The sequence below is a fragment of the Salmo trutta genome, chromosome 10, assembly GCF_901001165.1.
Source record: "Salmo trutta chromosome 10, fSalTru1.1, whole genome shotgun sequence".
In the NCBI taxonomy this organism is placed as follows: domain Eukaryota; kingdom Metazoa; phylum Chordata; class Actinopteri; order Salmoniformes; family Salmonidae; genus Salmo; species Salmo trutta.
This window is the reverse complement of record NC_042966.1, coordinates 8,302,407-8,323,405: the sequence shown is the minus strand read 5'-3', so window position 1 is coordinate 8,323,405 and position 20,999 is coordinate 8,302,407. Positions and strand designations below refer to the sequence as shown.

Sequence of the window (20,999 nt, the reverse complement as noted above, 5' to 3'; positions counted from 1 at the left end):
TGAATTGAGATGATTATGTTAGGTTCTCTCCCACGAACCCAGAATAGCAGCGGTAATCGGTAATAGACTGACCCAGATTAACATTCTGTAATCCCCAGATTAGCATTTGTCAGGATCTCCGAGACCACTTGTGTTTATTTTGGCAAGACTGATTCTCATTACTATTGCAACATGCATGACTCTTGGTGATGACTTTTGCAAATGTCGACTCAGATTTTGATATATTAAAAAAAGGATCACCCCAGACGATTACCTCTTAACCTCTTTAACCAAGTAGGTTGGTGCATTTACTTTCTTGCTGGAGCAGCAATGAGAGGTGGGTGGGGTGGCGCTGCAGCATGGAGGCTGTCTGAGGGTCATCATGGTCAGGCCTCTCACCAGCTCTCCCTAGACCAGGGTCACTGACGACAGCCTGGCATAGTTCAACACCCCCTGCCGACTCAGCAATGTCTTCCATATACGGGCCCCTAAAACAGTGGGAGGAAAAGTAAGACATTACACAATTGCTTGTATTATAGTATCTTCACTGAAGTCACGTAGTACAGTTCTGCTATACTGGTAGTAGGACCATCAGATTGTACTTACCCAATAATACCACCTGGGGGCTGGTCCTCAAACTCAGAAACATCTGCTTCACCTTTGGCTCTTTACTAACAAATATAACAGTCTGGCCAATGAATAGAGGCCCCATGTTAATGTAAGGGCTGTCTGGCAGGTAGGACCTCATCACCTGTGGTTAAACAATGTCAAAAACGTCATATTAAAATCTTTCCAAATGCAAACGGCTATACAATTTGCCTCAAAGGCACAATATAAATAAACTTGATTTTGATGCCATGCTAGTAGAGCCTGTGCTTGAGAAGCAGAATATCTTCTGAATTGGTGGCGTTGTTTTGGATCACAGCGATCACCTTACAGTCCTGGAACACTGTTCCTTCTTCAAGAGCAACACCAGGCCACTTTCCTGTGAATAAACCAGGACTCATAAATCAGTCCACATCTCGATACCAGCTCACATCACTACTATTCCTAACTAACCGGATGCTATTCCTAACTGACCGGATGGAGGAGCTAGCTCCTTTCAGCGCTACACAACTATAGATGTGTGTTTGTGTGGTGCTGAAAAGACAGCTCCAGTACGCACACAAACATTGACAGGTTTCTTGTGCTTCTTTTTGAGTTATAAACACATGCGCTGGACTTCACTGACCTCCTGAACTGGTTTGACGTGGGGGGGTCAGAATCCCTGGGGGAGCCGCAGGTTTGGGTGGAATGTATTCAGTGACAGTCATCAGCTTCTGTTTGAGGATGTGCATGGACTTCTTGTGACGTGTGACTCCCTTAGAGCCATGCTGGACACTCTGCATCAGCGGCAGCCATCCTGTAGACACACATGTTACATTAATAAGGTGTTTATTGTGTGTTTATAAAGGAGGATTTATAGAAAAATAATAGACATACTGAATCTTATATTTAACTAGGCAAATCAGTTAAGAACAAATTCTTATTTTACAATGAGGGGCCTACCCCAGTCAAACCTTCCCCTACCCCAGACCAATTGTGCGCTGCCCTATGGGACTCCAGATCACCGCTGGTTGTGATACAGCCCAGGATTGAACCAAGGTCTGTAGAGACACCTCTAGTACTGAGATGCAGTGCCTTAGACTGCTGCGCCACTCAGGAGCCCTACCGTTCTATGCAGGCAATAAAACCTGATAACTGTGTTGCATGGGATAAAAGTGTTCACTTGTGTGTGCATGTGCATACATTCCAATAATACAGTATATGGTGTTAGTGATACAATACAATCCATCTTTCTGTCAATGTGATTATCTTTGTACAGTGCTGCTCTTGGCTCAGGTTTGACATCAAAGAAAGGATGTATATGGTGGTAGTGTACAGAGCATTTTGCACATCAAGCTTTCTGTAATAACCTTCCACCCAAGAGTAAAGCATGAAGTTGCAATTCGTTTTTTCTCCAGATGTATTTTTAAAGGCTGTTGTTGCAATGCTCTGCTTGTTACAATGTAGCCATGGACTTGCTAGCCAGGTACTTGCTGCAATGTAACTATCTTTTTATGTAACTAGCCGGTGTAACTAACTAATTACTGCTAGTTAGGAAGTCATAAGGTGTACACTGTACAACCGAGGACATAGACTCGTGCTCCACAACATGGTTTGACTCTACATGTAGCGGTATTCATTTAATAATGTAACTTTCTCGAAATCTGAAGGAACAACTAAGATTCGAGCAAATGTCTTAACTAGTTGAACATGTTATTTATCCAACCTCGTGCAAATTACAAACTGACACGTTTTCATTTTCGTAAAAATTGATTTAACGGCCTGTATATGCGTAGTTTGAATATGCGTAGTTCTGCGCATAAGCTTAGCTTGCCACCTATTTCTCCTGGAGAAGCAGTTTCTGCCTCTCTTCCTACAGTACTGTTTTTAGTTACAAAAGTCAGCGAACGTTTGCGTAATATTTTACGTGAGACAGTGAACGTGATTACGTCAGTCAGGCTTTGCGTGGTTGTTGTACAAGCATGAGGCGCATACCCAGTTGCAGTACATTAAAGAATATCCGTGAAATAGGTCAATACTTTCATCCCCATGCCTCTTTGACAGCTTGCTGTCGAGCTTTATTTTCTCAGTCCTTTTGCACGAAATCTACGAGTGATTCTACAGCCATGGATCTCAGTGGCATGCGGAAAAAATACAAAGGAGACGAAGAGGTGAGAATAAACAAGAGTTTTTATTTCTTACATTCTTGTTATGGCACAAGCTACCTCACTTACCCTTCTAATTTGGGTTGAATGACCGTAAAGATGTCAATGGCAAATGCAGATACTTGCATATTCCAGCGGCACAACAATGCCCACCCAGTTTGCCCACATTTTTTAATTTTTTTACCCTTATTTAACTAGGCAAGTCAGTGAAGAACAAATTCTTATTTTCAATGACGGCCTAGGAACAGTGGGTTAACTGCCTTGTTCGGGGCAGAATGACTAATTTTGGTGTATTATTTAGCACTGTTTTGGAGTGTAAAGGCCCTGGATGACCCCAACATTTCCATCACATTGCAAGTATGATAGGTCAATTGAATGTACTTTAGTCAAATGTAAAATCTGCTTACAAAGCTGACTTTGCTTACGTGCAACGTCGTGATGCAATGAAGGGGCATCTCCCAACAGCTCCACCACTGGCGAAGAGAGCATAACGGCCCTATAATACACACTATATATGCAAAGTATGTGGACCCCCTTAAAATGAGGGGATTCCGGTATTTCATCCACACCCGTTGCTGACAGGTGTATACAATCGAGCACACAGCCATGCAATCTCCGTAGACAAACAGTGGCAGTAGAATTGCCTTTCTGAAGAGCTCGGTGACTTTCAACGTGGCACCATCATAGGATGTCACCTTTCCCACAAGTCAGTTTGTAAAATGTCTGCCCTGCTAGAGCTGCCCTGTGGTGTTATTGTGAAGTGGAAACGTCTTTGGAGCAACAACGGCATAGCTGCGAAGTGGCAGACCACACAAGCTCACAGAACTGCTGAAGTGCGTAGTGGGTAAAAATCTTCTGTCCTCGGTTGCAACACTCACTGCCGACTTCCAAACTGCTTCTAGAAGCAACGTCAGCACAAGAACTGTTCCTCGGGAGCTTCATGAAATGGGTTTCCATGGCCGAAAAGGCACACAGAAGTCTAAGATCACTATGCGCAATGCCAAGCATTGGCTGGAGTGGTGTAAAGCTTGCTGCCATTGAACTCTGGAGCAGTGGAAACGCGTTCTCTGGAATGATGAATCACGCTTCCCCATCTGGCAGTCCGACGGACAAATCTGGGTTTGGCGGATGCCAGGAGAACGCTACTTGCCCCAATACATAGTGCCAACAGTTAAGTTTAGTGGAGGAGGAATAATGGGCTGGGGCTGTTTTTCATGGTTCAAGCCCTTTTAGTTCCAGTGAAGAAAGTTTTAACAATACAGCAAACGATATTCTAGACCAGGGTTCCCCAACTGGCAGCCCGCGGTCCGAATTTAGCCCGTTGGTGGTTTTATTTGTCCACCCAAGTTTTCTGCGAAAATAAATAAATACATGTTTTGTTAAACATATTAGACTAAAAACACCAGGAAATCAGCTAAAAATTATTTTACTTTAAAAAATCTGTTCCCAGGTAGTCCCACGCATAATAGAAATGTGACCAGAAACGTGACCATATACAAATGTAAGCAGGGTTTGAAATCATTCGGTTTTAGTCAAACATTATACTGTATATGTTTGGGCTTCTTGAGGTCAATTTGCCGGCCCCCCAAAAAATTGGCCCGCGGCTGAATCTAGTTGATGATCCATGTTCTAGACGATTCTGTGCTTCCTACTTTGTGGCAACAATTTGGGGAAGGCCCTTTCAAGTTTCAGCATGACAATGCCCCCGTGCACAAAGCGAGGTCCATACAGAAATGGTTTGTCAAGATCGGTATGGAAGAACTTGACTGGCCTGGACAGAGCCCTGACCTTAACCCCATCTAACTCCTTTGGTATGAATTGGAACACCGACTGCAAGCCAGACCTAATTGCCAAACATCAATGCCCGACCTCACTAATGCTCTTGTGGCTGAATGGGAGCAAGTCCATGCAGCAATGTTCCAACATCTAGTGGAAAGCCTTCCCAGAAGAGTGGAGGCTGTTATAGCAGCAAAGGGGGGACCAACTCCATATTAATTCCCATGATTTTGGAATGAGATGTTCAACAAGCAGCTGTCCACATACTAGAATAGAGAATTGTGTCACCTCTAGTCATAACATCTTTATCATCTACAACGTTATGAAGGTTCACCTCACTGCATACACCCTAGTAATTGGAGTGATATCAGAAATGTATTGAAGATGGCATAATAGACATTGCTCAAAATGTATTTCCTTAAATGTCAAAGTCTGCTTATGTCTTCAATGTAATGTGCATTTTGATGTAAAAGTGTCATTATATTAACATGTCGTAGTGCTTTGAGGAGAATCAGCTCGTGTCTCTGGACCCCATCAAGCAGTTTGGAGATTGGTTTGATCAAGCCACAAAATGTCCTGAAATTGGAGAGCCCAATGCAATGTGCATCGCCACATCCACTAAGTGAGTACCCACATAAGTACTCCATCAAACACAATGCTTGCTTCTTAAGCTCAAATTGTAACACATTTTCCATCAATCTGCTTATTTCTACGTGAAGAGAAGGACGTCCATCTGCTCGTATGGTCTTGTTAAAAGGCTACAGCAATGAAGGCTTCCGCTTCTTTACCAACTACGAGAGCCGGAAAGGTGGAGAGCTGGTTAGTGTCTGCTACTGTCATAAGGCAGGCATCTTCCTGTCCTCTCAAATGTATGTACTACTAGACTATGCCATACTATTCTTAAGGCTGAGCAGTATACTGTATTTTACAATATACTGATATTGATGCACAGACCGGTTTGGGTTTTTACTATACCTTCTATAACGGTATTTGAATGTATGGTTTGTTAAATGTGATATGCCGTGTGTAATGTCCATTTTTATAGTTTACACCTTCTACTTGAGTCATCCTTCTCCGCTCTCTATATCTATGCCGCTTTCCACACAGACGTAGCCCTGCCCCTTGTCACTCAAGGAGTGCATTTGTTGTTGCTTGACCACGAGACACTTGCGTTCAGTCTGCATGGTCAATCCAGCACATGCAACAATGTTGATGACAACGATGTTATTTCCACTTGTCTTAATTTAAATCCACGAGCGTTCTATAATTACACAATTTGTTTGTGTTACATCTGCAAATAGCTACTTTGTCTTTTCTTAGCACGTTTTAGCTAAATCCTGTTAGCCGCTAATGCTAATCGCTTGTTAGCTGGCAGTGTGGAAATTATCTAAAATTAGTGCAGGAAATGTCGAAATTGATGGAAATGTAGGAAATTGTTTTAGGTTGAAGTGAAATTGAACAGTATAAAACAATCAGAATGAAGAAAGACCCATTAAAATCATGTAGAATGTATGTGTTGCCACCGTAGCATCACGCACTACTCATAAAGCAATTGTAGAACTTTTATTATTCAAAAAAGTGAAATAGTCAAATACCATCAACACTTTAAGAACTACTGTGATATGATATTTTGGCCATATCACCCAGCCCTACAACTTCTATTTGCAGACTTGACATCAGATTTTTTTTCCCCTTCCGGTAGGAGAGCAACCCTTACGCATGTCTGTGCTTTTACTGGGAGCCCATCAACAGGCAGGTATGTGCTTCATTTTACCTCTTAAAATGTAGCGTACTTGTCAAACCATTGTTTTAATATCTTCTAATATCTTAGATTTTTTAAAAAAACACATTGTGATGTGTTTTTTTTAATTAACTAATGCAGGATGACACTGAATTTGCTGTACAGTAGTTGGCACTACCCTTGTGAATGTGTGTGTGTGCAGATCCGTATCGAGGGCAATGTGGAGAGAATCCCCTACCAGAGTTCCTGTGACTACTTCCACTCCCGGCCCAAGAGTAGCCAGATCGGGGCCATTGTGAGCAGACAAAGCACTGCCGTCCCTGACAGAAATGTGAGAACCAGTCCATGCTACTCCACCGTATTATTGCCATCCACCATTGAGGGACTTAATTCCCTCAAAATGAGGGAAATTAATGAAATATGTTAAATCTGGGCAATTCCAGGTCAGGATAGCCCAGAAATATTTTGGGGTATCGCAGATTGTTCTGCTAATTTTCACATAGAAACTTCATTGGGAGGAAGGATGCTTGACATGTATGACAAACCATTTTTTTTTAAATGATGATGAAATTGGCGATTTTAGGTCCTTTTTAAACCTATACATGCCTCCTGTAAGACCCAATGATCTGTGAACCGTAGATGATCCAGACAACATCTAGGTGTCGTTATACTCCTTATAGTGTGCTCTAACATAACGGAGTATCTCTAGATTCAGATTGTTTTTTTCTCACATGAATCTATTCAACATGAAAAATAATATTTCTAAAGTACCCTTTTTGATTTTGTTCATTTTAAGACATACTCTACAACTACATACAATTTCCACATTTTTAAGTTATTTTATAAGCATCACCCACACTGCCATGCTATGTTGTCGTCTTAGGTCTCACTTTATGTAGTGTTGCGTTGTCTCTCTTGTCATGATGTGTGTTTTGTCCTATATTTTTATTTAAATTATTTTTAGTCTCAGCCCCCATTCCCGCAGGAGGCCTTTTGCCTTTTGGTAGGCCATCATTGTAAATAAGAATTTGTTCTTAACTTACTTGTCTAGTTAAATTAATAAAAAATAAATAAACACAGTAAAAAAAAAAGTGATTTTTGTGAATGTGCAATCCTAAAGGAGGGCTGTGATTGGTAATGACCTATAATATACATGTCTATGTATTACATTTGTCATATCTTCAATGGTACCAGAGAGCCCACTCTGGAAATTGTATGTGTTTGAAGAGGATATTATTCTAAACGATGTATCAAAAAGGGTACTTTTGAGATATTCATGTTGTTTATGTTGAATGAATGCTAAACATTTTATTTCAGAATCTATAAATACTCCATATTTGAAAGCACACTATAAAGAAGTATAATGACACCAAGATGTTTTTGTATCATGTATGGTTCACGGATCATAGGGTCTTACAGGAGGCATGTACAGTATACAGTTGAAGTTGGAAGTTTACATACACCATAGCCAAATGCATTTTAATCCTAGTAAAAATTCCCTGTCTTAGGTCAGTTAGGCTCACCACTTTATTTTAAGCATGGGAAATGTCAGAATAATAGCAGAGAGAATGATTTATTTCAGCTTTTATTTGTTTTATCGCATTCCCAGTGGGTCAGATGTTTACGTACACTCGATTAGCATTTGGTAGCATTGCCTTTAAATTGTTTAACTTGGGTCAAACATTTTGTGTAGCCTTCCACAAGCTTCCCACAATAAGTTGGGTGAATTTTGGCCCATTCCTCCTGACAGAGCTGGTGTAACTGAGTCAGGTTTGTAGGCCTTCTTACTCGCACACGCTTTTTCAGTTCTGCCCACAAATTTTCTATGGGATTGAGGTCAGGGCGTTGTGCCGCCCCAATACTTTGATTTTGTTCTCCTTAAGCCATTTTGTCACAACTTTGGAAGTATGCTTAGGGTCATTGTCCATTTGGAAGACCCATTTGCGACCAAGCTTTAACTTCCTGACTGATGTCTTGAGATGTTGCTTCAATATATCCACATAATTTTCCTTCTCATGAAGCCATCTATTTTGTGAAGTGCACCAGTCCCTCCTGCAGCAAAGCACCCCCACAATATGATGCTGAAACCCCCGTGCTTCACGGTTGGGATGGTGTTCTTCGGCTTGCAAGCCTCCCCATTTTGTGGAGTGGTTGAAATTTGTGGAGTGGTTGAAAAACTAGTTTTAATGACTCCAACCTAAGTGTATGTAAACTTCCGAGTTTAACTGTATGTCTTAAAAGGGCCTAAAATGACCACTTTCATCATGATAAAAAAAAAAGAGTGATACAAATGTTAAAGCATGTCAAACATCCTTCCTCCCAATGAAATTTCTCTGTGAGACTTGCTAGAATCTGAGATACACAAAATATTTTTGGTCTGTCCTGGCGTGGAATCGCTCATTTGACGGTTTTGTTTCACTCTGCAGTACCTGAGACAGAAAAATGCGGCGCTGGAGGAAAAGTACAAGGACACAGATGTCCCAATGCCTGACTATTGGTTAGTATTACTATCAAATCACCAGAATTCTACATGACTTTGCCATGCCAAACATGTGCAGTAAGTGGTCTTATCATCCAAGCCTGTTCTTGTTTTTGCCTGTCTTCCAATAGGGGAGGCTATATCATCAAGCCTTACATGATAGAGTTCTGGCAGGGTCAGACCAACAGGCTACATGACCGTATTGTTTTCACACGGCCGAAAAATGAAGAGAGTGTTCTAGAAGAGCATCAACATCATGCAGAGGCGGGCTGGGTGTACCAGAGGCTATCCCCTTGACAAGGACGGTTAGGGGAAATGGACTCGAGCAGGCTGGAGATTGGGCCTAGCGTACAACTCACTCATGATGTCAACATCGTCAATCAAACCACCATCATTTCAATACATTAGGAACAGTTTGATGTTGAATACCTAAGTGCTATATGATGTGTGTCTTATTAAGCCATAATTTGCTGTTCTGTTCAATTGGTCTTCATTTTATACCAAATAAAGGAGACATTTGATGGTTGGTTAGGAGGCCTGATTGTCTATTGTCTCCAAGGCAACAACGGAACATGATTAATGTGATGCAACTATGAACTATACAGTCTGGCACATAACCTGTGACACAAGGTTTTACTAATCTGAATATGCTATATGGAATGCTTTGGATTTTCTGACTCATGAAGTGCAAAGTCTGTCTAGTAGAGTAGTCACTGTTTGGTAATGATTGACAGAAAATCAGCAATGTGTTTCCGCAGGCCTCAACAACCTCTAGAAACTGTACTTGTAAAAAGCACAATCTCCAGTACTGTGTCTGTTATTTAACGTTCGTACATGAGTTCCATTCTATTGGAGCAGGGATAGCCTACGTGTTCTGTCTAGCTGCTAATATGTCTTTTAATGGCCCACATCCACAGCAGTTTCTCTGTCATAATGTAATAACGATTGCCTATTAGGCTGAGGTCCCTGTGTTGAATTTGTTATGGATTGATTCCACAGGCAATCCATGTCTGTGAATCAAACTGCCTTTGAAATATAGGTATGTTAAGGTATATTAAGTGTGTGTATATATACACTGCTCAAAAAAATAAAGGGAACACTAAAATAACACATCCTAGATTGAATGAATGAAATAATCTTATTAAATACTTTTTTCTTTACATAGTTGAATGTGCTGACAACAAAATCACACAAAAATAATCAATGGGAATCCAATTTATCAACCCATGGAGGTCTGGATTTGGAGTCACACTCAAAATTAAAGTGGAAAACCACACTACAGGCTGATCCAACTTTGATGTAATGTCCTTAAAACAAGTCAAAATGAGGCTCAGTAGTGTGTGTGGCCTCCACGTGCCTGTATGACCTCCCTACAACGCCTGGGCATGCTCCTGATGAGGTGGCGGATGGTCTCCTGAGGGATCTCCTCCCAGACCTGGACTAAAGCATCCGCCAACTCCTGGACAGTCTGTGGTGCAACGTGGCATTGGTGGATGAAGCGAGACATGATGTCCCAGATGTGCTCAATTGGATTCAGGTCTGGAGAAGGGGCGGGCCAGTCCATAGCATCAATGCCTTCCTCTTGCAGGAACTGCTGACACACTCCAGCCACATGAGGTCTAGCATTGTCTTGCATTAGGAGGAACCCAGGGCCAACCGCACCAGCATATGGTCTCACAAGGGGTCTGAGGATCTCCTCTCGGTACCTAATGGCAGTCAGGCTACCTCTGGCGAGCACATGGAGGGCTGTGCGGCCCCCCAAAGAAATGCCACCCCACACCATGACTGACCCACCGCCAAACCGGTCATGCTGGAGGATGTTGCAGGCAGCAGAACATTCTCCAAGGCGTCTCCAGACTCTGTCACGTCTGTCACATGTGCTCAGTGTGAACCTGCTTTCATCTGTGAAGAGCACAGGGCGCCAGTGGCGAATTTGCCAATCTTGGTGTTCTCTGGCAAATGCCAAACGTCCTGCACGGTGTTGGGCTGTAAGCACAACCCCCACCTGTGGACGTCGGGCCCTCATACCACCCTCATGGAGTCTGTTTCTGACCGTTTGAACAGACACATGCACATTTGTGGCCTGCTGGAGGTCATTTGGCAGGGCTCTAGCAGTGCTCCCCCAATAAAGGCGGAGGTAGCGGTCCTGCTGCTGGGTTGTTGCCCTCCTACGGCCTCCTCCAGGAGTGATGTACTGGCCTGTCTCCTGGTAGCGCCTCCATGCTCTGGACACTACGCTGACAGACACAGCAAACCTTCTTGCCACAGCTCGCATTGATGTGCCATCCTGGATGAGCTGCACTACCTGAGCCACTTGTGTGGGTTGTAGACTCCGTCTCATGCTACCACTATAGTGAAAGCACCGCCAGCATTCAAAAGTGACCAAAACATCAGCCAGGAAGCATAGGAACTGAGAAGCGGTCTGTGGTCACCACCTGCAGAACCACTCCTTTATTGGGGGTGTCTTGCTAATTGCCTATAATTTCCACCTGTTGTCTATTCCATTTGCACAACAGCATGTGACATTTATTGTCAATCAGTGTTGCTTCCTAAGTGGACAGTTTGATTTCACAGAAGTGTGATTGACTTGGAGTTACATTGTGTTGTTTAAGTGTTCCCTTTATTTTTTTGAGCAGTGTACTGGATATTATAGGTGAATGCACCAATTTGTAAGTCGCTCTGGATAAGAGCGTCTGCTAAATGACTTAAATGTAATGTAAATGTAAATAGGTACAGTTGAAGTCGGAAGTTTACATACACTTAGGTTGGCGTCATTAAAACTCGTTTTTCAACCTCTCCACAAATGTCTTGTTAACAAACTAGTTTTGGCAAGTCGGTTAGGACATCTACTTTGTGCATGACACAAGTCATTTTTCCAACACTTGTTTACAGGCAGATTATTTCACTTATAATTCCCTGTATCACAATTCCAGTGGATCAGAAGTTTACATACACTAAGTTGACTGTGCCTTTAAACAGCTTGGAAAATTCCAGAAAATCATGTCAGGGCTTTAGAAGTTTCTGATAGGCTAATTGACATAATTTGAGTCAATTGGAGGTGTACCTGTGGATGTATTTCAAGGCCTACCTTCAAACTCAGTGCCTCTTTGCTTGACATCATGGGAAAATCAAAAGAAATCAGCCAAGTCCTCAGAAAAGGAATTGTAGACCTCCACAAGTCTGGTTCATCCTTGGGAGCAATTTCCAAACGCCTGTACCACGTTCATCTGTACAAACAATAGTACACAAGTATAAACACCATGGGACCACGCAGCTGTCATACCGCTCAGGAAGGAGATGCGTTCTGTCTCCTAGAGATTAACATACTTTGGTGCGAAAAGTGCAAATCAATCCCAGAACAACAGCAAAGGACCTTGTGAAGATGCTGGAAGAAACAGGTACAAAAGTACCTTTATCTACAGTAAAACGAGTCCTATATCGACATAACCCAAAAGGCCGCTCAGCAAGGAAGAAGCCACTGCTCCAAATCCACCATAAAAAAAGCCAGACTACGGTTTGCAACTGCACATGGAGACAAAGATCGTACTTTTTGGAGAAATGTCCTCTGGTCTGATGAAACAAAAATAGAAGAACACCATCCCAACCGTGAAGCACGGGGGTGGCAGCATCATGTTGTGGGGGTGCTTTGCTGTAGAGGGGACTGGTGTGGATATATTGAAGAAACGTCTCAAGACATCAGTCAGGAATTTAAAGTTTGGTTGCAAATGGGTCTTCCAAATGGACAATGACCCTAAGCATACTTCCAAAGTTGTGGCAAAATGGCTTAAGGACAACAAAGTCAAGGTATTGGAGTGGTCATCACAAAGCCCTGACCTCAATCCCATAGAAAATTTGTGGGCAGAACTGAAAAAGCGTGTGCGAGCAAGGAGGCCTACAAACATGACTCAGTTACACCAGCTCTGTCAGGAGGAATGGGCCAAAATTCACCCAATTTATTGTGGGAAGCTTGTGGAAGGCTACCTGAAACGTTTGACCCAAGTTAAACAATTTAAAGGCAATGCTACCAAATGCTAATTGAGTGTATGTAAACTCCTGACCCACTGGGAATGTGATGAAAGAAATAAAATCTGAAATAAATCATTCTCTCTACTATTATTCTGACATTTCACATTCTTAAACTAAAGTGGTGATCCTAACTGACCTAAAACAGGGATTTTTTTTTACTAGGATTAAATGTCAGGAATTGTGAAAAACTGAGTTTAAATGTATTTGGCTAAGGTGTATGTAAACTTCCGACTTCAACTGTATATTAAGATTAAAAGAGCTGATGTGAGAACAGTAGTGCCAAGGTAATTCTGTGTAACATGTATATGTATAACAAACATCTATAACAAACAAACCTTTAAAGCTAAACGTATTTTTCATAATTTCATATACTTTAACATATATTCACTCCAGATTACTGGTCATAAGCCCTTGTTCAGACACAGGCAACATATTTGTTGCCGTAGTCTTGAAAGTCTTGAAAAGTGCAATTCTCACAGGAATTAACTGTTGAAGGTGCTTTGCTATCCACACAAAGATACCACACATTCTACTATGTCTGTGCATCAAGAACCTTGAACAGTATTGTTTATATGGGTGTGAGTGAGAATTTAGATGGTAACAGTATTATCGGTGTGCTTGAGTGTGGTGTCCACCTCGGGAGTGTATATATATGTTTTGTGCGAATAAGATTGCTGCGTTTTTGTGAATGGTGTGGCTGTTTGTTGTTCATAGGTATTGATATACACTTGCCTGTGTGTGTGTGCGCACATGTACATGCGTTATGTATGTTATTTCTCTGCCCTGTGGTTCTCATCACTAAGACCATGTTCAGGGGACAACGTAGGGTTCTCAGCCAGTGTGGCACGGATCTTCTTGAAGCGACCAGAGTGGGACACCTTAACATGGCGTCCTTTAGTGGCCGACTTATCAACTATCTTCTCCAATCTGGCACTGAACTGGTTGTCTGTGGGGATCTGAGAGCTGTTGGAATGCTTCATATTCCCAGTGTTATTGCCATACTCTGGTGGGGATCTTGTACAGAACCTTGACCTCAGACTTCTTGCGTGAGAAGGTCAGCTTCCACACCAGCCAGGGTCAGCCATGGCACAGACAGAGACTGGGGGGGGGGGTGCAGACCTAGGGAGGAAAAGGGCACCCGGTTTTGTCAATCAGTAATATGGGTCTTTGTGACAGTTGCACAGCAAGAGGATTCAAGTTCAAGAGACAAAGGCAGGGGGGATTCTTGAGACAATGCTGACATGTTTCTTGTAGTTGATTGGCAGACTAAAGTGAAAATTATCCGGACCTGAAGGCTGCAAAATGTAACTTTTTGGGTGACAAATTCACATAAAAATATTAGTTATAGATCTGTCATTCTCATTGAAAGCAAGTTTAAGAAGCGGTAGATCTGTTCTATGTGCCTATTTGTATGATTCCGATTCTTAAGTTTCGTTTTTGCGACCTTTACTTTTGTTTTTGTTCAGAAGCTTCAAAAATCTGAAAATGCAGTATTTTGGGTTATTGAAAATATATTTCACAGCGATTTCGATGGTACAATGATTCTCTACACTGCTTGTTTCGTCACATAAACTGAAATTTGGCAAAATATTTAAATAAATATTTAAATAAAATAGCATTAGCTGATGATGATCAACTTTTATCCTAATGGTCCAATGCAGCTGTTTTTGCCTCAATATCAAATCATTTCTGGGTTACAGTTATGTACCTTACTGGGATTGTGGGAGGGGAAAACTGAAAACTGTCTGTTATTGGCAGAGATTTGGAACCAGGGGTTGGAACCGGAACAGAACTGAAAACCGGGAAAGGTTCAGGGGACAGAACCGAAAACTGGGAACAAAAGTAATCTATACTGTTCCGGATCAGAACCATTATTTTAAAAGCATGGGAACCGGTTAATTACTTTTAGCTAGCTAGCTCTGGTCCAACATGAAGCCAACTCTCTGAAGTTCAAAGACGTTCAAAGTTCCTTCATAGAAGCCGCTCCTCCATAGGTATAATTCTGTGGGCCTATTTCAGATAATGCATGTCAAACAACAAGATGCCCAGTGCTTCAAGCCAAACCGTCTGCTCCACCCTCTCTCGCGCTCTCCAACACCCGCACCATTTGTCGCATCTCGCATCCTACACTTGTCTGTCCAATGCATGTAAATAGCTTGCCCGCTCCATAGCACACTCCACTGCTCTATCCGCACTGAATGGTGAAGTACTTTAATGTCGAGCTAAATGTAAAAAAAAATTAAAAAAAATCTGAAGTTTAAAAAGGAACAGAAATGAACAATAAAATGTTTTTGGTTTTCGGTTCGATCCCGTTCAGAGCTTTATTTTGCTGGTCAGAACAGTGGAACGGAACAAAAAATATATATGGTTCTGTTCAGAACGAAACGATCGGAAAATAATTTCGGTTCCAACCCTGTTTGGAAGTCTCTTTGTTATTGGTCTATTAACTAATTTTCCACCTGGTGATGTCACCAGGCAGGCCAAAACTCCATCCAACTAAAACAGGCAGACATTTCAGGCAGTCTTTTCAAACAGCTTTTACACTACCCCATAGTGTGGAAATATATACAAAACATCAGGGAAATCTCGTTTTTGACTGCACGGCCTGGAGAAAGTCAACCTGGAGAAAGTGCTTGAAGGAAATTGCTTGTTAGAGGCTTTCATCCATCCATCATTGCTAGATCAAACAAGGATTGGGTGATTGTAGTGGTCTGGTTGTAGCTGGTGCAGGACAGCAGAGATGAGTAACACAAGTAACTTTACTCAAATATTCCAATAACATGTCGTAATACCAAGCCCACAATAACGGACCGAACATACATAAAACAATCACGCACAAAAACCATGGGGAAAACAGAGGGTTAAATAATGAACATGTAATTGGGGGATTGAAACCAGGTGTGTAAAACAAAGACAAAACAAATGGAAAATGAAAAGTTGATCGGCGATGGCTAGAAGGCCGGTGACGTCAACTGCCGAACACCGCCCGAACAAGGAGAGGGACTTCGGTGGAAGGACAATGATACACAAAGTTCGGCTGGATGTCACATTATATATCGATTTTTAAGGCCATTTTCAAGGTATCAAATGTAAAATCTGGTGACAATGTTCATATATAGTTATTTTGTTGCTTTGACAAAGTCATTTCTGAAGATTATAATTTATTTCATGTGATTAGTGATTCATTTACATCCCTCATTTTAAGTTCAGTTACATGAACTTAACTCTTATTTTAATTATTATGGTGAAACTATTCCTTTCTAAATATTTGTTTCAAAGGTAACATTGAACATCTAATAGTCAAATCATACTGTAAAAGCAGGTGAGCTGCTCTTCGGACATTTTCTGGTGTTTTGTGCTGAAAAACTGAGCCCTGTTGACCTTAGAGTGCCTTCGGAAAGTATTCAGACCCCTTGACTTTTTCAACATTTTGTTACGTGACAGCCTTATTCTAAAATTTATTAAATATTTTTTCCCCCTCATCAATCTACACACAGTACCACATAATGACAAAGGAAAAACAGGTTTTTATAAATGTTTGCTAATAGTTACGTGAATAGTTATGCACACTCAAGTTTTCCGGATTTTTTTTTGTCTTATATTCTTGTTTGTTTCACAAGAAAAAATATTTCTATCTTCAAAGTGGTTGGCATGTTGTGTAAATCAAATGATACAAACCCCCCAAAAATCCACTTTAATTCCAGGTTGTAAGGCAACAAAATAGGGAAAATGCCAAGGGGGTGAATACTTTTGCAAGCCACTGTAATTTGAGGTCCTCAGAGTTCAACGAACACTCAAACTGGACCATTTTATCTCAATCTCTTCATTCAAAGACTCAATCATGGACACTTACTGACAGTTGTGGCTGCTTTGCGTGATGTATTGTTGTCTCTACCTTCTTGCCCTTTGTGCTGTTGTCTGTGCCCAATAATGTTTGTACCCTGTTTTGTGCTGCTACCATCTTGTGCTGCTGCCATGTTGTGTTTGAATTCCATGCTGTCACAGTTACCAGCCCTTTCAAGCTTAACATCCTTATCATTTATCGCCCTCCAGGTTCCCTTGGAGAGTTCATCAATGAGCTTGACGCCTTGATAAGTTCCTTTCCTGAGGATGGCTCACCTCTCACAGTTCTGGGTGACTTTAACCTCCCCACGTCTACCTTTGACTCATTCCTCTCTGCCTCCTTCTTTCCACTCCTCTCCTCTTTTGACCTCACCCTCTCACCTTCCCCCCCTACTCACAAGGCAGGCAATACGCTTGACCTCATCTTTACTAGATGCTGTTCTTCCACTAATCTCATTGCAACTCCCCTCCAAATCTCCGACCACTACCTTGTATCCTTTTCCCTCTCGCTCTCATCCAACACTTCTCACTCTGCCCCTACTCGGATGGTATTGCGCCGTCCCAACCTTCGCTCTCTCTCTCCCGCTACTCTCTCCTCTTCCATCCTATCATCTCTTCCCTCTGCTCAAACCTTCTCCAACCTATCTCCTGATTCTGCCTCCTCAACCCTCCTCTCCTCCCTTTCTGCATCCTTTGATTTTCTCTGTCCCCTATCCTCCAGGCCGGCTCGGTCCTCCCCTCCTGCTCCGTGGCTCGACGACTCACTGCGAGCTCACAGAACAGGGCTCCGGGCAGCCGAGCGGAAATGGAGGAAAACTCGCCTCCCTGCGGACCTGGCATCCTTTCACTCCCTCCTCTCTACATTCTCCTCTTCTGTCTCTGCTGCTAAAGCCACTTTCTACCACTCTAAATTCCAAGCATCTGCCTCTAACCCTAGGAAGCTCTTTGCTACCTTCTCCTCACTCCTGAATCCCCCCCCCCTCCTCCCTCTCTGCGGATGACTTCGTCAACCATTTTGAAAAGAAGGTTGACGATATCCGATCCTCGTTTGCTAAGTCAAACGACACCGCTGGTCCTGCTCACACTGCCCTACCCTGTGCTTTGACCTCTTTCTCCCCTCTCTCTCCAGATGAAATCTCGCGTCTTGTGACGGCCGGCCGCCCAACAACCTGCCCACTTGACCCTATCCCCTCCTCTCTTCTCCAGACCATTTCCGGAGACCTTCTCCCCTACCTCACCTCGCTCATCAACTCATCCTTGACCGCTGGCTACGTCCCTTCCGTCTTCAAGAGAGCGAGAGTTGCACCCCTTCTGAAAAAACCTACACTCGATCCCTCCCATGTCAACAACTACAGACCAGTATCCCTTCTTTCTTTTCTCTCCAAAACTCTTGAACGTGCCGTCCTTGGCCAGCTCTCCTGCTATCTCTCTCAGAATGACCTTCTTGATCCTAATCAGTCAGGTTTCAAGACTGGGCATTCAACTGAGACTGCTCTTCTCTGTGTCACGGAGGCTCTCCGCACTGCTAAAGCTAACTCTCTCTCCTCTGCTCTCATCCTTCTAGACCTATCTGCTGCCTTTGATACTGTGAACCATCAGATCCTCCTCTCCACCCTCTCCGAGTTGGGCATCTCCGGCGCGGCCCACGCTTGGATTGCATCCTACCTGACAGGTCGCTCCTACCAGGTGGCGTGGCGAGAATCTGTCTCCGCACCACGCGCTCTGACCACTGGTGTCCCCCAGGGCTCTGTTCTAGGCCCTCTCCTATTCTCGCTATACACCAAGTCACTTGGCTCTGTCATATCCTCACATGGTCTCTCCTATCATTGCTATGCAGACGACACACAATTAATCTTCTCCTTTCCCCCTTCTGATAACCAGGCGGCGAATCGCATCTCTGCATGTCTGGCAGACATATCAGTGTGGATGACGGATCACCACCTCAAGCTGAACCTCGGCAAGACGGAGCTGCTCTTCCTCCCGGGGAAGGACTGCCCGTTCCATGATCTCGCCATCACGGTTGACAACTCCCTTGTGTCCTCCTCCCAGAGTGCTAAGAACCTTGGCGTGATCCTGGACAACACCCTGTTGTTCTCCACTAACATCAAGGCGGTGACCCAATCCTGTAGGTTCATGCTCTACAACATTCGCAGAGTACGACCCTGCCTCACACAGGAAGCGACGCAGGTCCTAATACAGGCACTTGTCATCTCCCGTCTGGATTACTGCAACTCGCTGTTGGCTGGGCTCCCTGCCTGTGCCATTAAACCCCTACAACTCATCCAGAACGCCGCAGCCCGTCTGGTGTTCAACCTTCCCAAGTTCTCTCACGTCACCCCGCTCCTCCGCTCTCTTCACTGGCTTCCAGTTGAAGCTCGCATCCGCTACAAGACCATGGTGCTTGCCTACGGAGCTGTGAGGGGAACGGCACCTCCATACCTTCAGGCTCTGATCAGGCCCTACACCCAAACAAGGACACTGCGTTCATCCACCTCTGGCCTGCTGGCCCCCCTACCTCTGAGGAAGCACGGTTCCCGCTCAGCCCAGTCCAAACTGTTCGCTGCTCTGGCACCCCAATGGTGGAACAAGCTCCCTCACGACGCCAGGACAGCGGAGTCAATCACCACCTTCCGGAGACACCTGAAACCCCACCTCTTTAAGGAATACCTGGGATAGGATAAAGTAATCCTTCTAACCCCCCCGCCCTTAAAAGATTTAGATGCACTATTGTAAAGTGGTTGTTCCACTGGATATCATAAGGTGAATGCACCAATTTGTAAGTCGCTCTGGATAAGAGCGTCTGCTAAATGACTTAAATGTAAATGTAAATGTGTTTCTACCATGTTGTTGTCATGTTGTGTTGCTACCATGGTGTGTTGTCATGTGTTGCTGCCTTGCTATGTTGTTGTCTTAGGTCTTTCTTTATGCAGTGTTGTGTTGTCTCTCTTGTCGTGATGTGTGTTTTGTCCTGTATTTATATTTTATTTTTAATCCCAGCCCCCGTCCCCGCAGGAGGTCGTCATTGTAAATAAGAATTTGTACTTAACTGACTTGCCTAGTTAAATAAAGGTTCAATAAAATAACATTTAAAGTATGTGGGGAAGCTGTGTGAGCTGTCCATCCCAGGACCCAGTGTGAGAGGTCTGACAAGGAGGAGGCCAGCTGGATTTGTCTCCTGAATCAATGTTGGGGGTGACTGAAGCCAAGTGGGTGACTGAAGCCTGCTTGTTTGAAGCGGGGTACATGGGTCCCCCTCCTCTCCTGCTCCCCTCCCCATCAATCTCTTTAGTTGGTTGCGTTTCCTACAGCCTAAGTAGTTCGCTTAGGGTGTTACTTTGTATTGTTTTTTTTTAAAGCATTCAGACTGGAGATGAGTGTTACAAATTGTACGAATCAATGGGTCCTGCACACTGTAGGGCGGCTGGGCGCCTATATTAGGCTTATTGCTCTACTCATTTTTTTATGTCGAAATATGTCTCACCATTATTTTTTACTCTTTTATTTCTCATGAGTGTTCATGTTGATCAATATTTTGGCTATGCTGGCCTATTGTAAATTCTCAAATAAATGTCTGATCAATACATACAATTCATATTAATGCGGAGGCACCAATAGATTGTACAGTACACTTATTGTATGTGTGTTTTCATGTACATGTCTATGATTCTAAGGTGACTCAGGCTTTGCGAATTATTGTGAAGAAGTAAATTGTATTCTGTAATTACACTGAACAAAAATATAAATACAACATGTAAAGTGTTGGTCCCATGTTTCATGAGCTGAAATAAAAGATCCCAGACATTTTCCATATGCACAAAAAGATTATTTCTCTTAAATTTTGTGCAAAAAATATTTTACATCCCTGTTAGTGAGCAGTTCTCCTTTGCCAAGATAGTCTATCCACCTGACCTAAACAGCATGATCATTACACAGGTGCACCTTGTGCTGGGGACAATAAAAGGCCACTCTAAAATGTGCAGTTTTGTCACAGATGTCTCATGTTTTGAGGGAGTGTGCAATTGGAATGCTGACTGCAGGAATGTCCACTAGAGCTGTAGCCAGATAATTGAATGTTCATTTCATAAGCCACCTCCAACGTTGTTTTAGAGAATTTGTCAGTACGTCCAACCGGCCTCAAAACCACATGCCACGTGTATTACGTAGTGTGGGTAAGCGGTTTGCTGATGTCAATGTTGTGAACAGAGTGCCCCATGGTGGCGGTGGGGTTATGGTATGGGCAGGCATAAACTATGGACAACAAACACAGTTGCATTTTATCTATGGCAATTAGAATGCACAGAGATACCGTGACGAGATGCTGAGGCCCATTGTCGTGCCATTTATCCACCGTCATCCCCTCATATTTCAGCATGATAATGCACGGCCCCAATTCCCAAGGATTTGT

At 43.1% G+C, this 20,999-nt stretch overlaps 1 protein-coding gene and 2 pseudogenes across 1 annotated transcript; 1 reads left to right on the top strand and 2 right to left on the bottom strand.

Annotated features, from left to right (window-relative positions):
* Window positions 1–265: 265 nt before the first annotated feature.
* On the bottom strand, window positions 266–1,769 carry LOC115200792 (39S ribosomal protein L10, mitochondrial-like; annotated as a pseudogene).
* A 748-nt stretch (window positions 1,770–2,517) lies between these two features.
* Window positions 2,518–9,833, top strand: LOC115201043 (pyridoxine-5'-phosphate oxidase). The gene is made up of 7 exons (XM_029764268.1): window positions 2,518–2,735; window positions 5,003–5,127; window positions 5,225–5,324; window positions 6,208–6,261; window positions 6,449–6,577; window positions 8,673–8,743; window positions 8,857–9,833. Exons 1-7 carry the CDS (start codon window positions 2,547–2,549, stop codon window positions 9,020–9,022), a joined length of 834 nt encoding a protein of 277 aa, XP_029620128.1. The 5' UTR covers window positions 2,518–2,546; the 3' UTR covers window positions 9,023–9,833.
* A 3,431-nt stretch (window positions 9,834–13,264) lies between these two features.
* Window positions 13,265–13,836, bottom strand: LOC115200835 (proline-rich protein 15-like protein B; annotated as a pseudogene).
* Window positions 13,837–20,999: the final 7,163 nt, after the last annotated feature.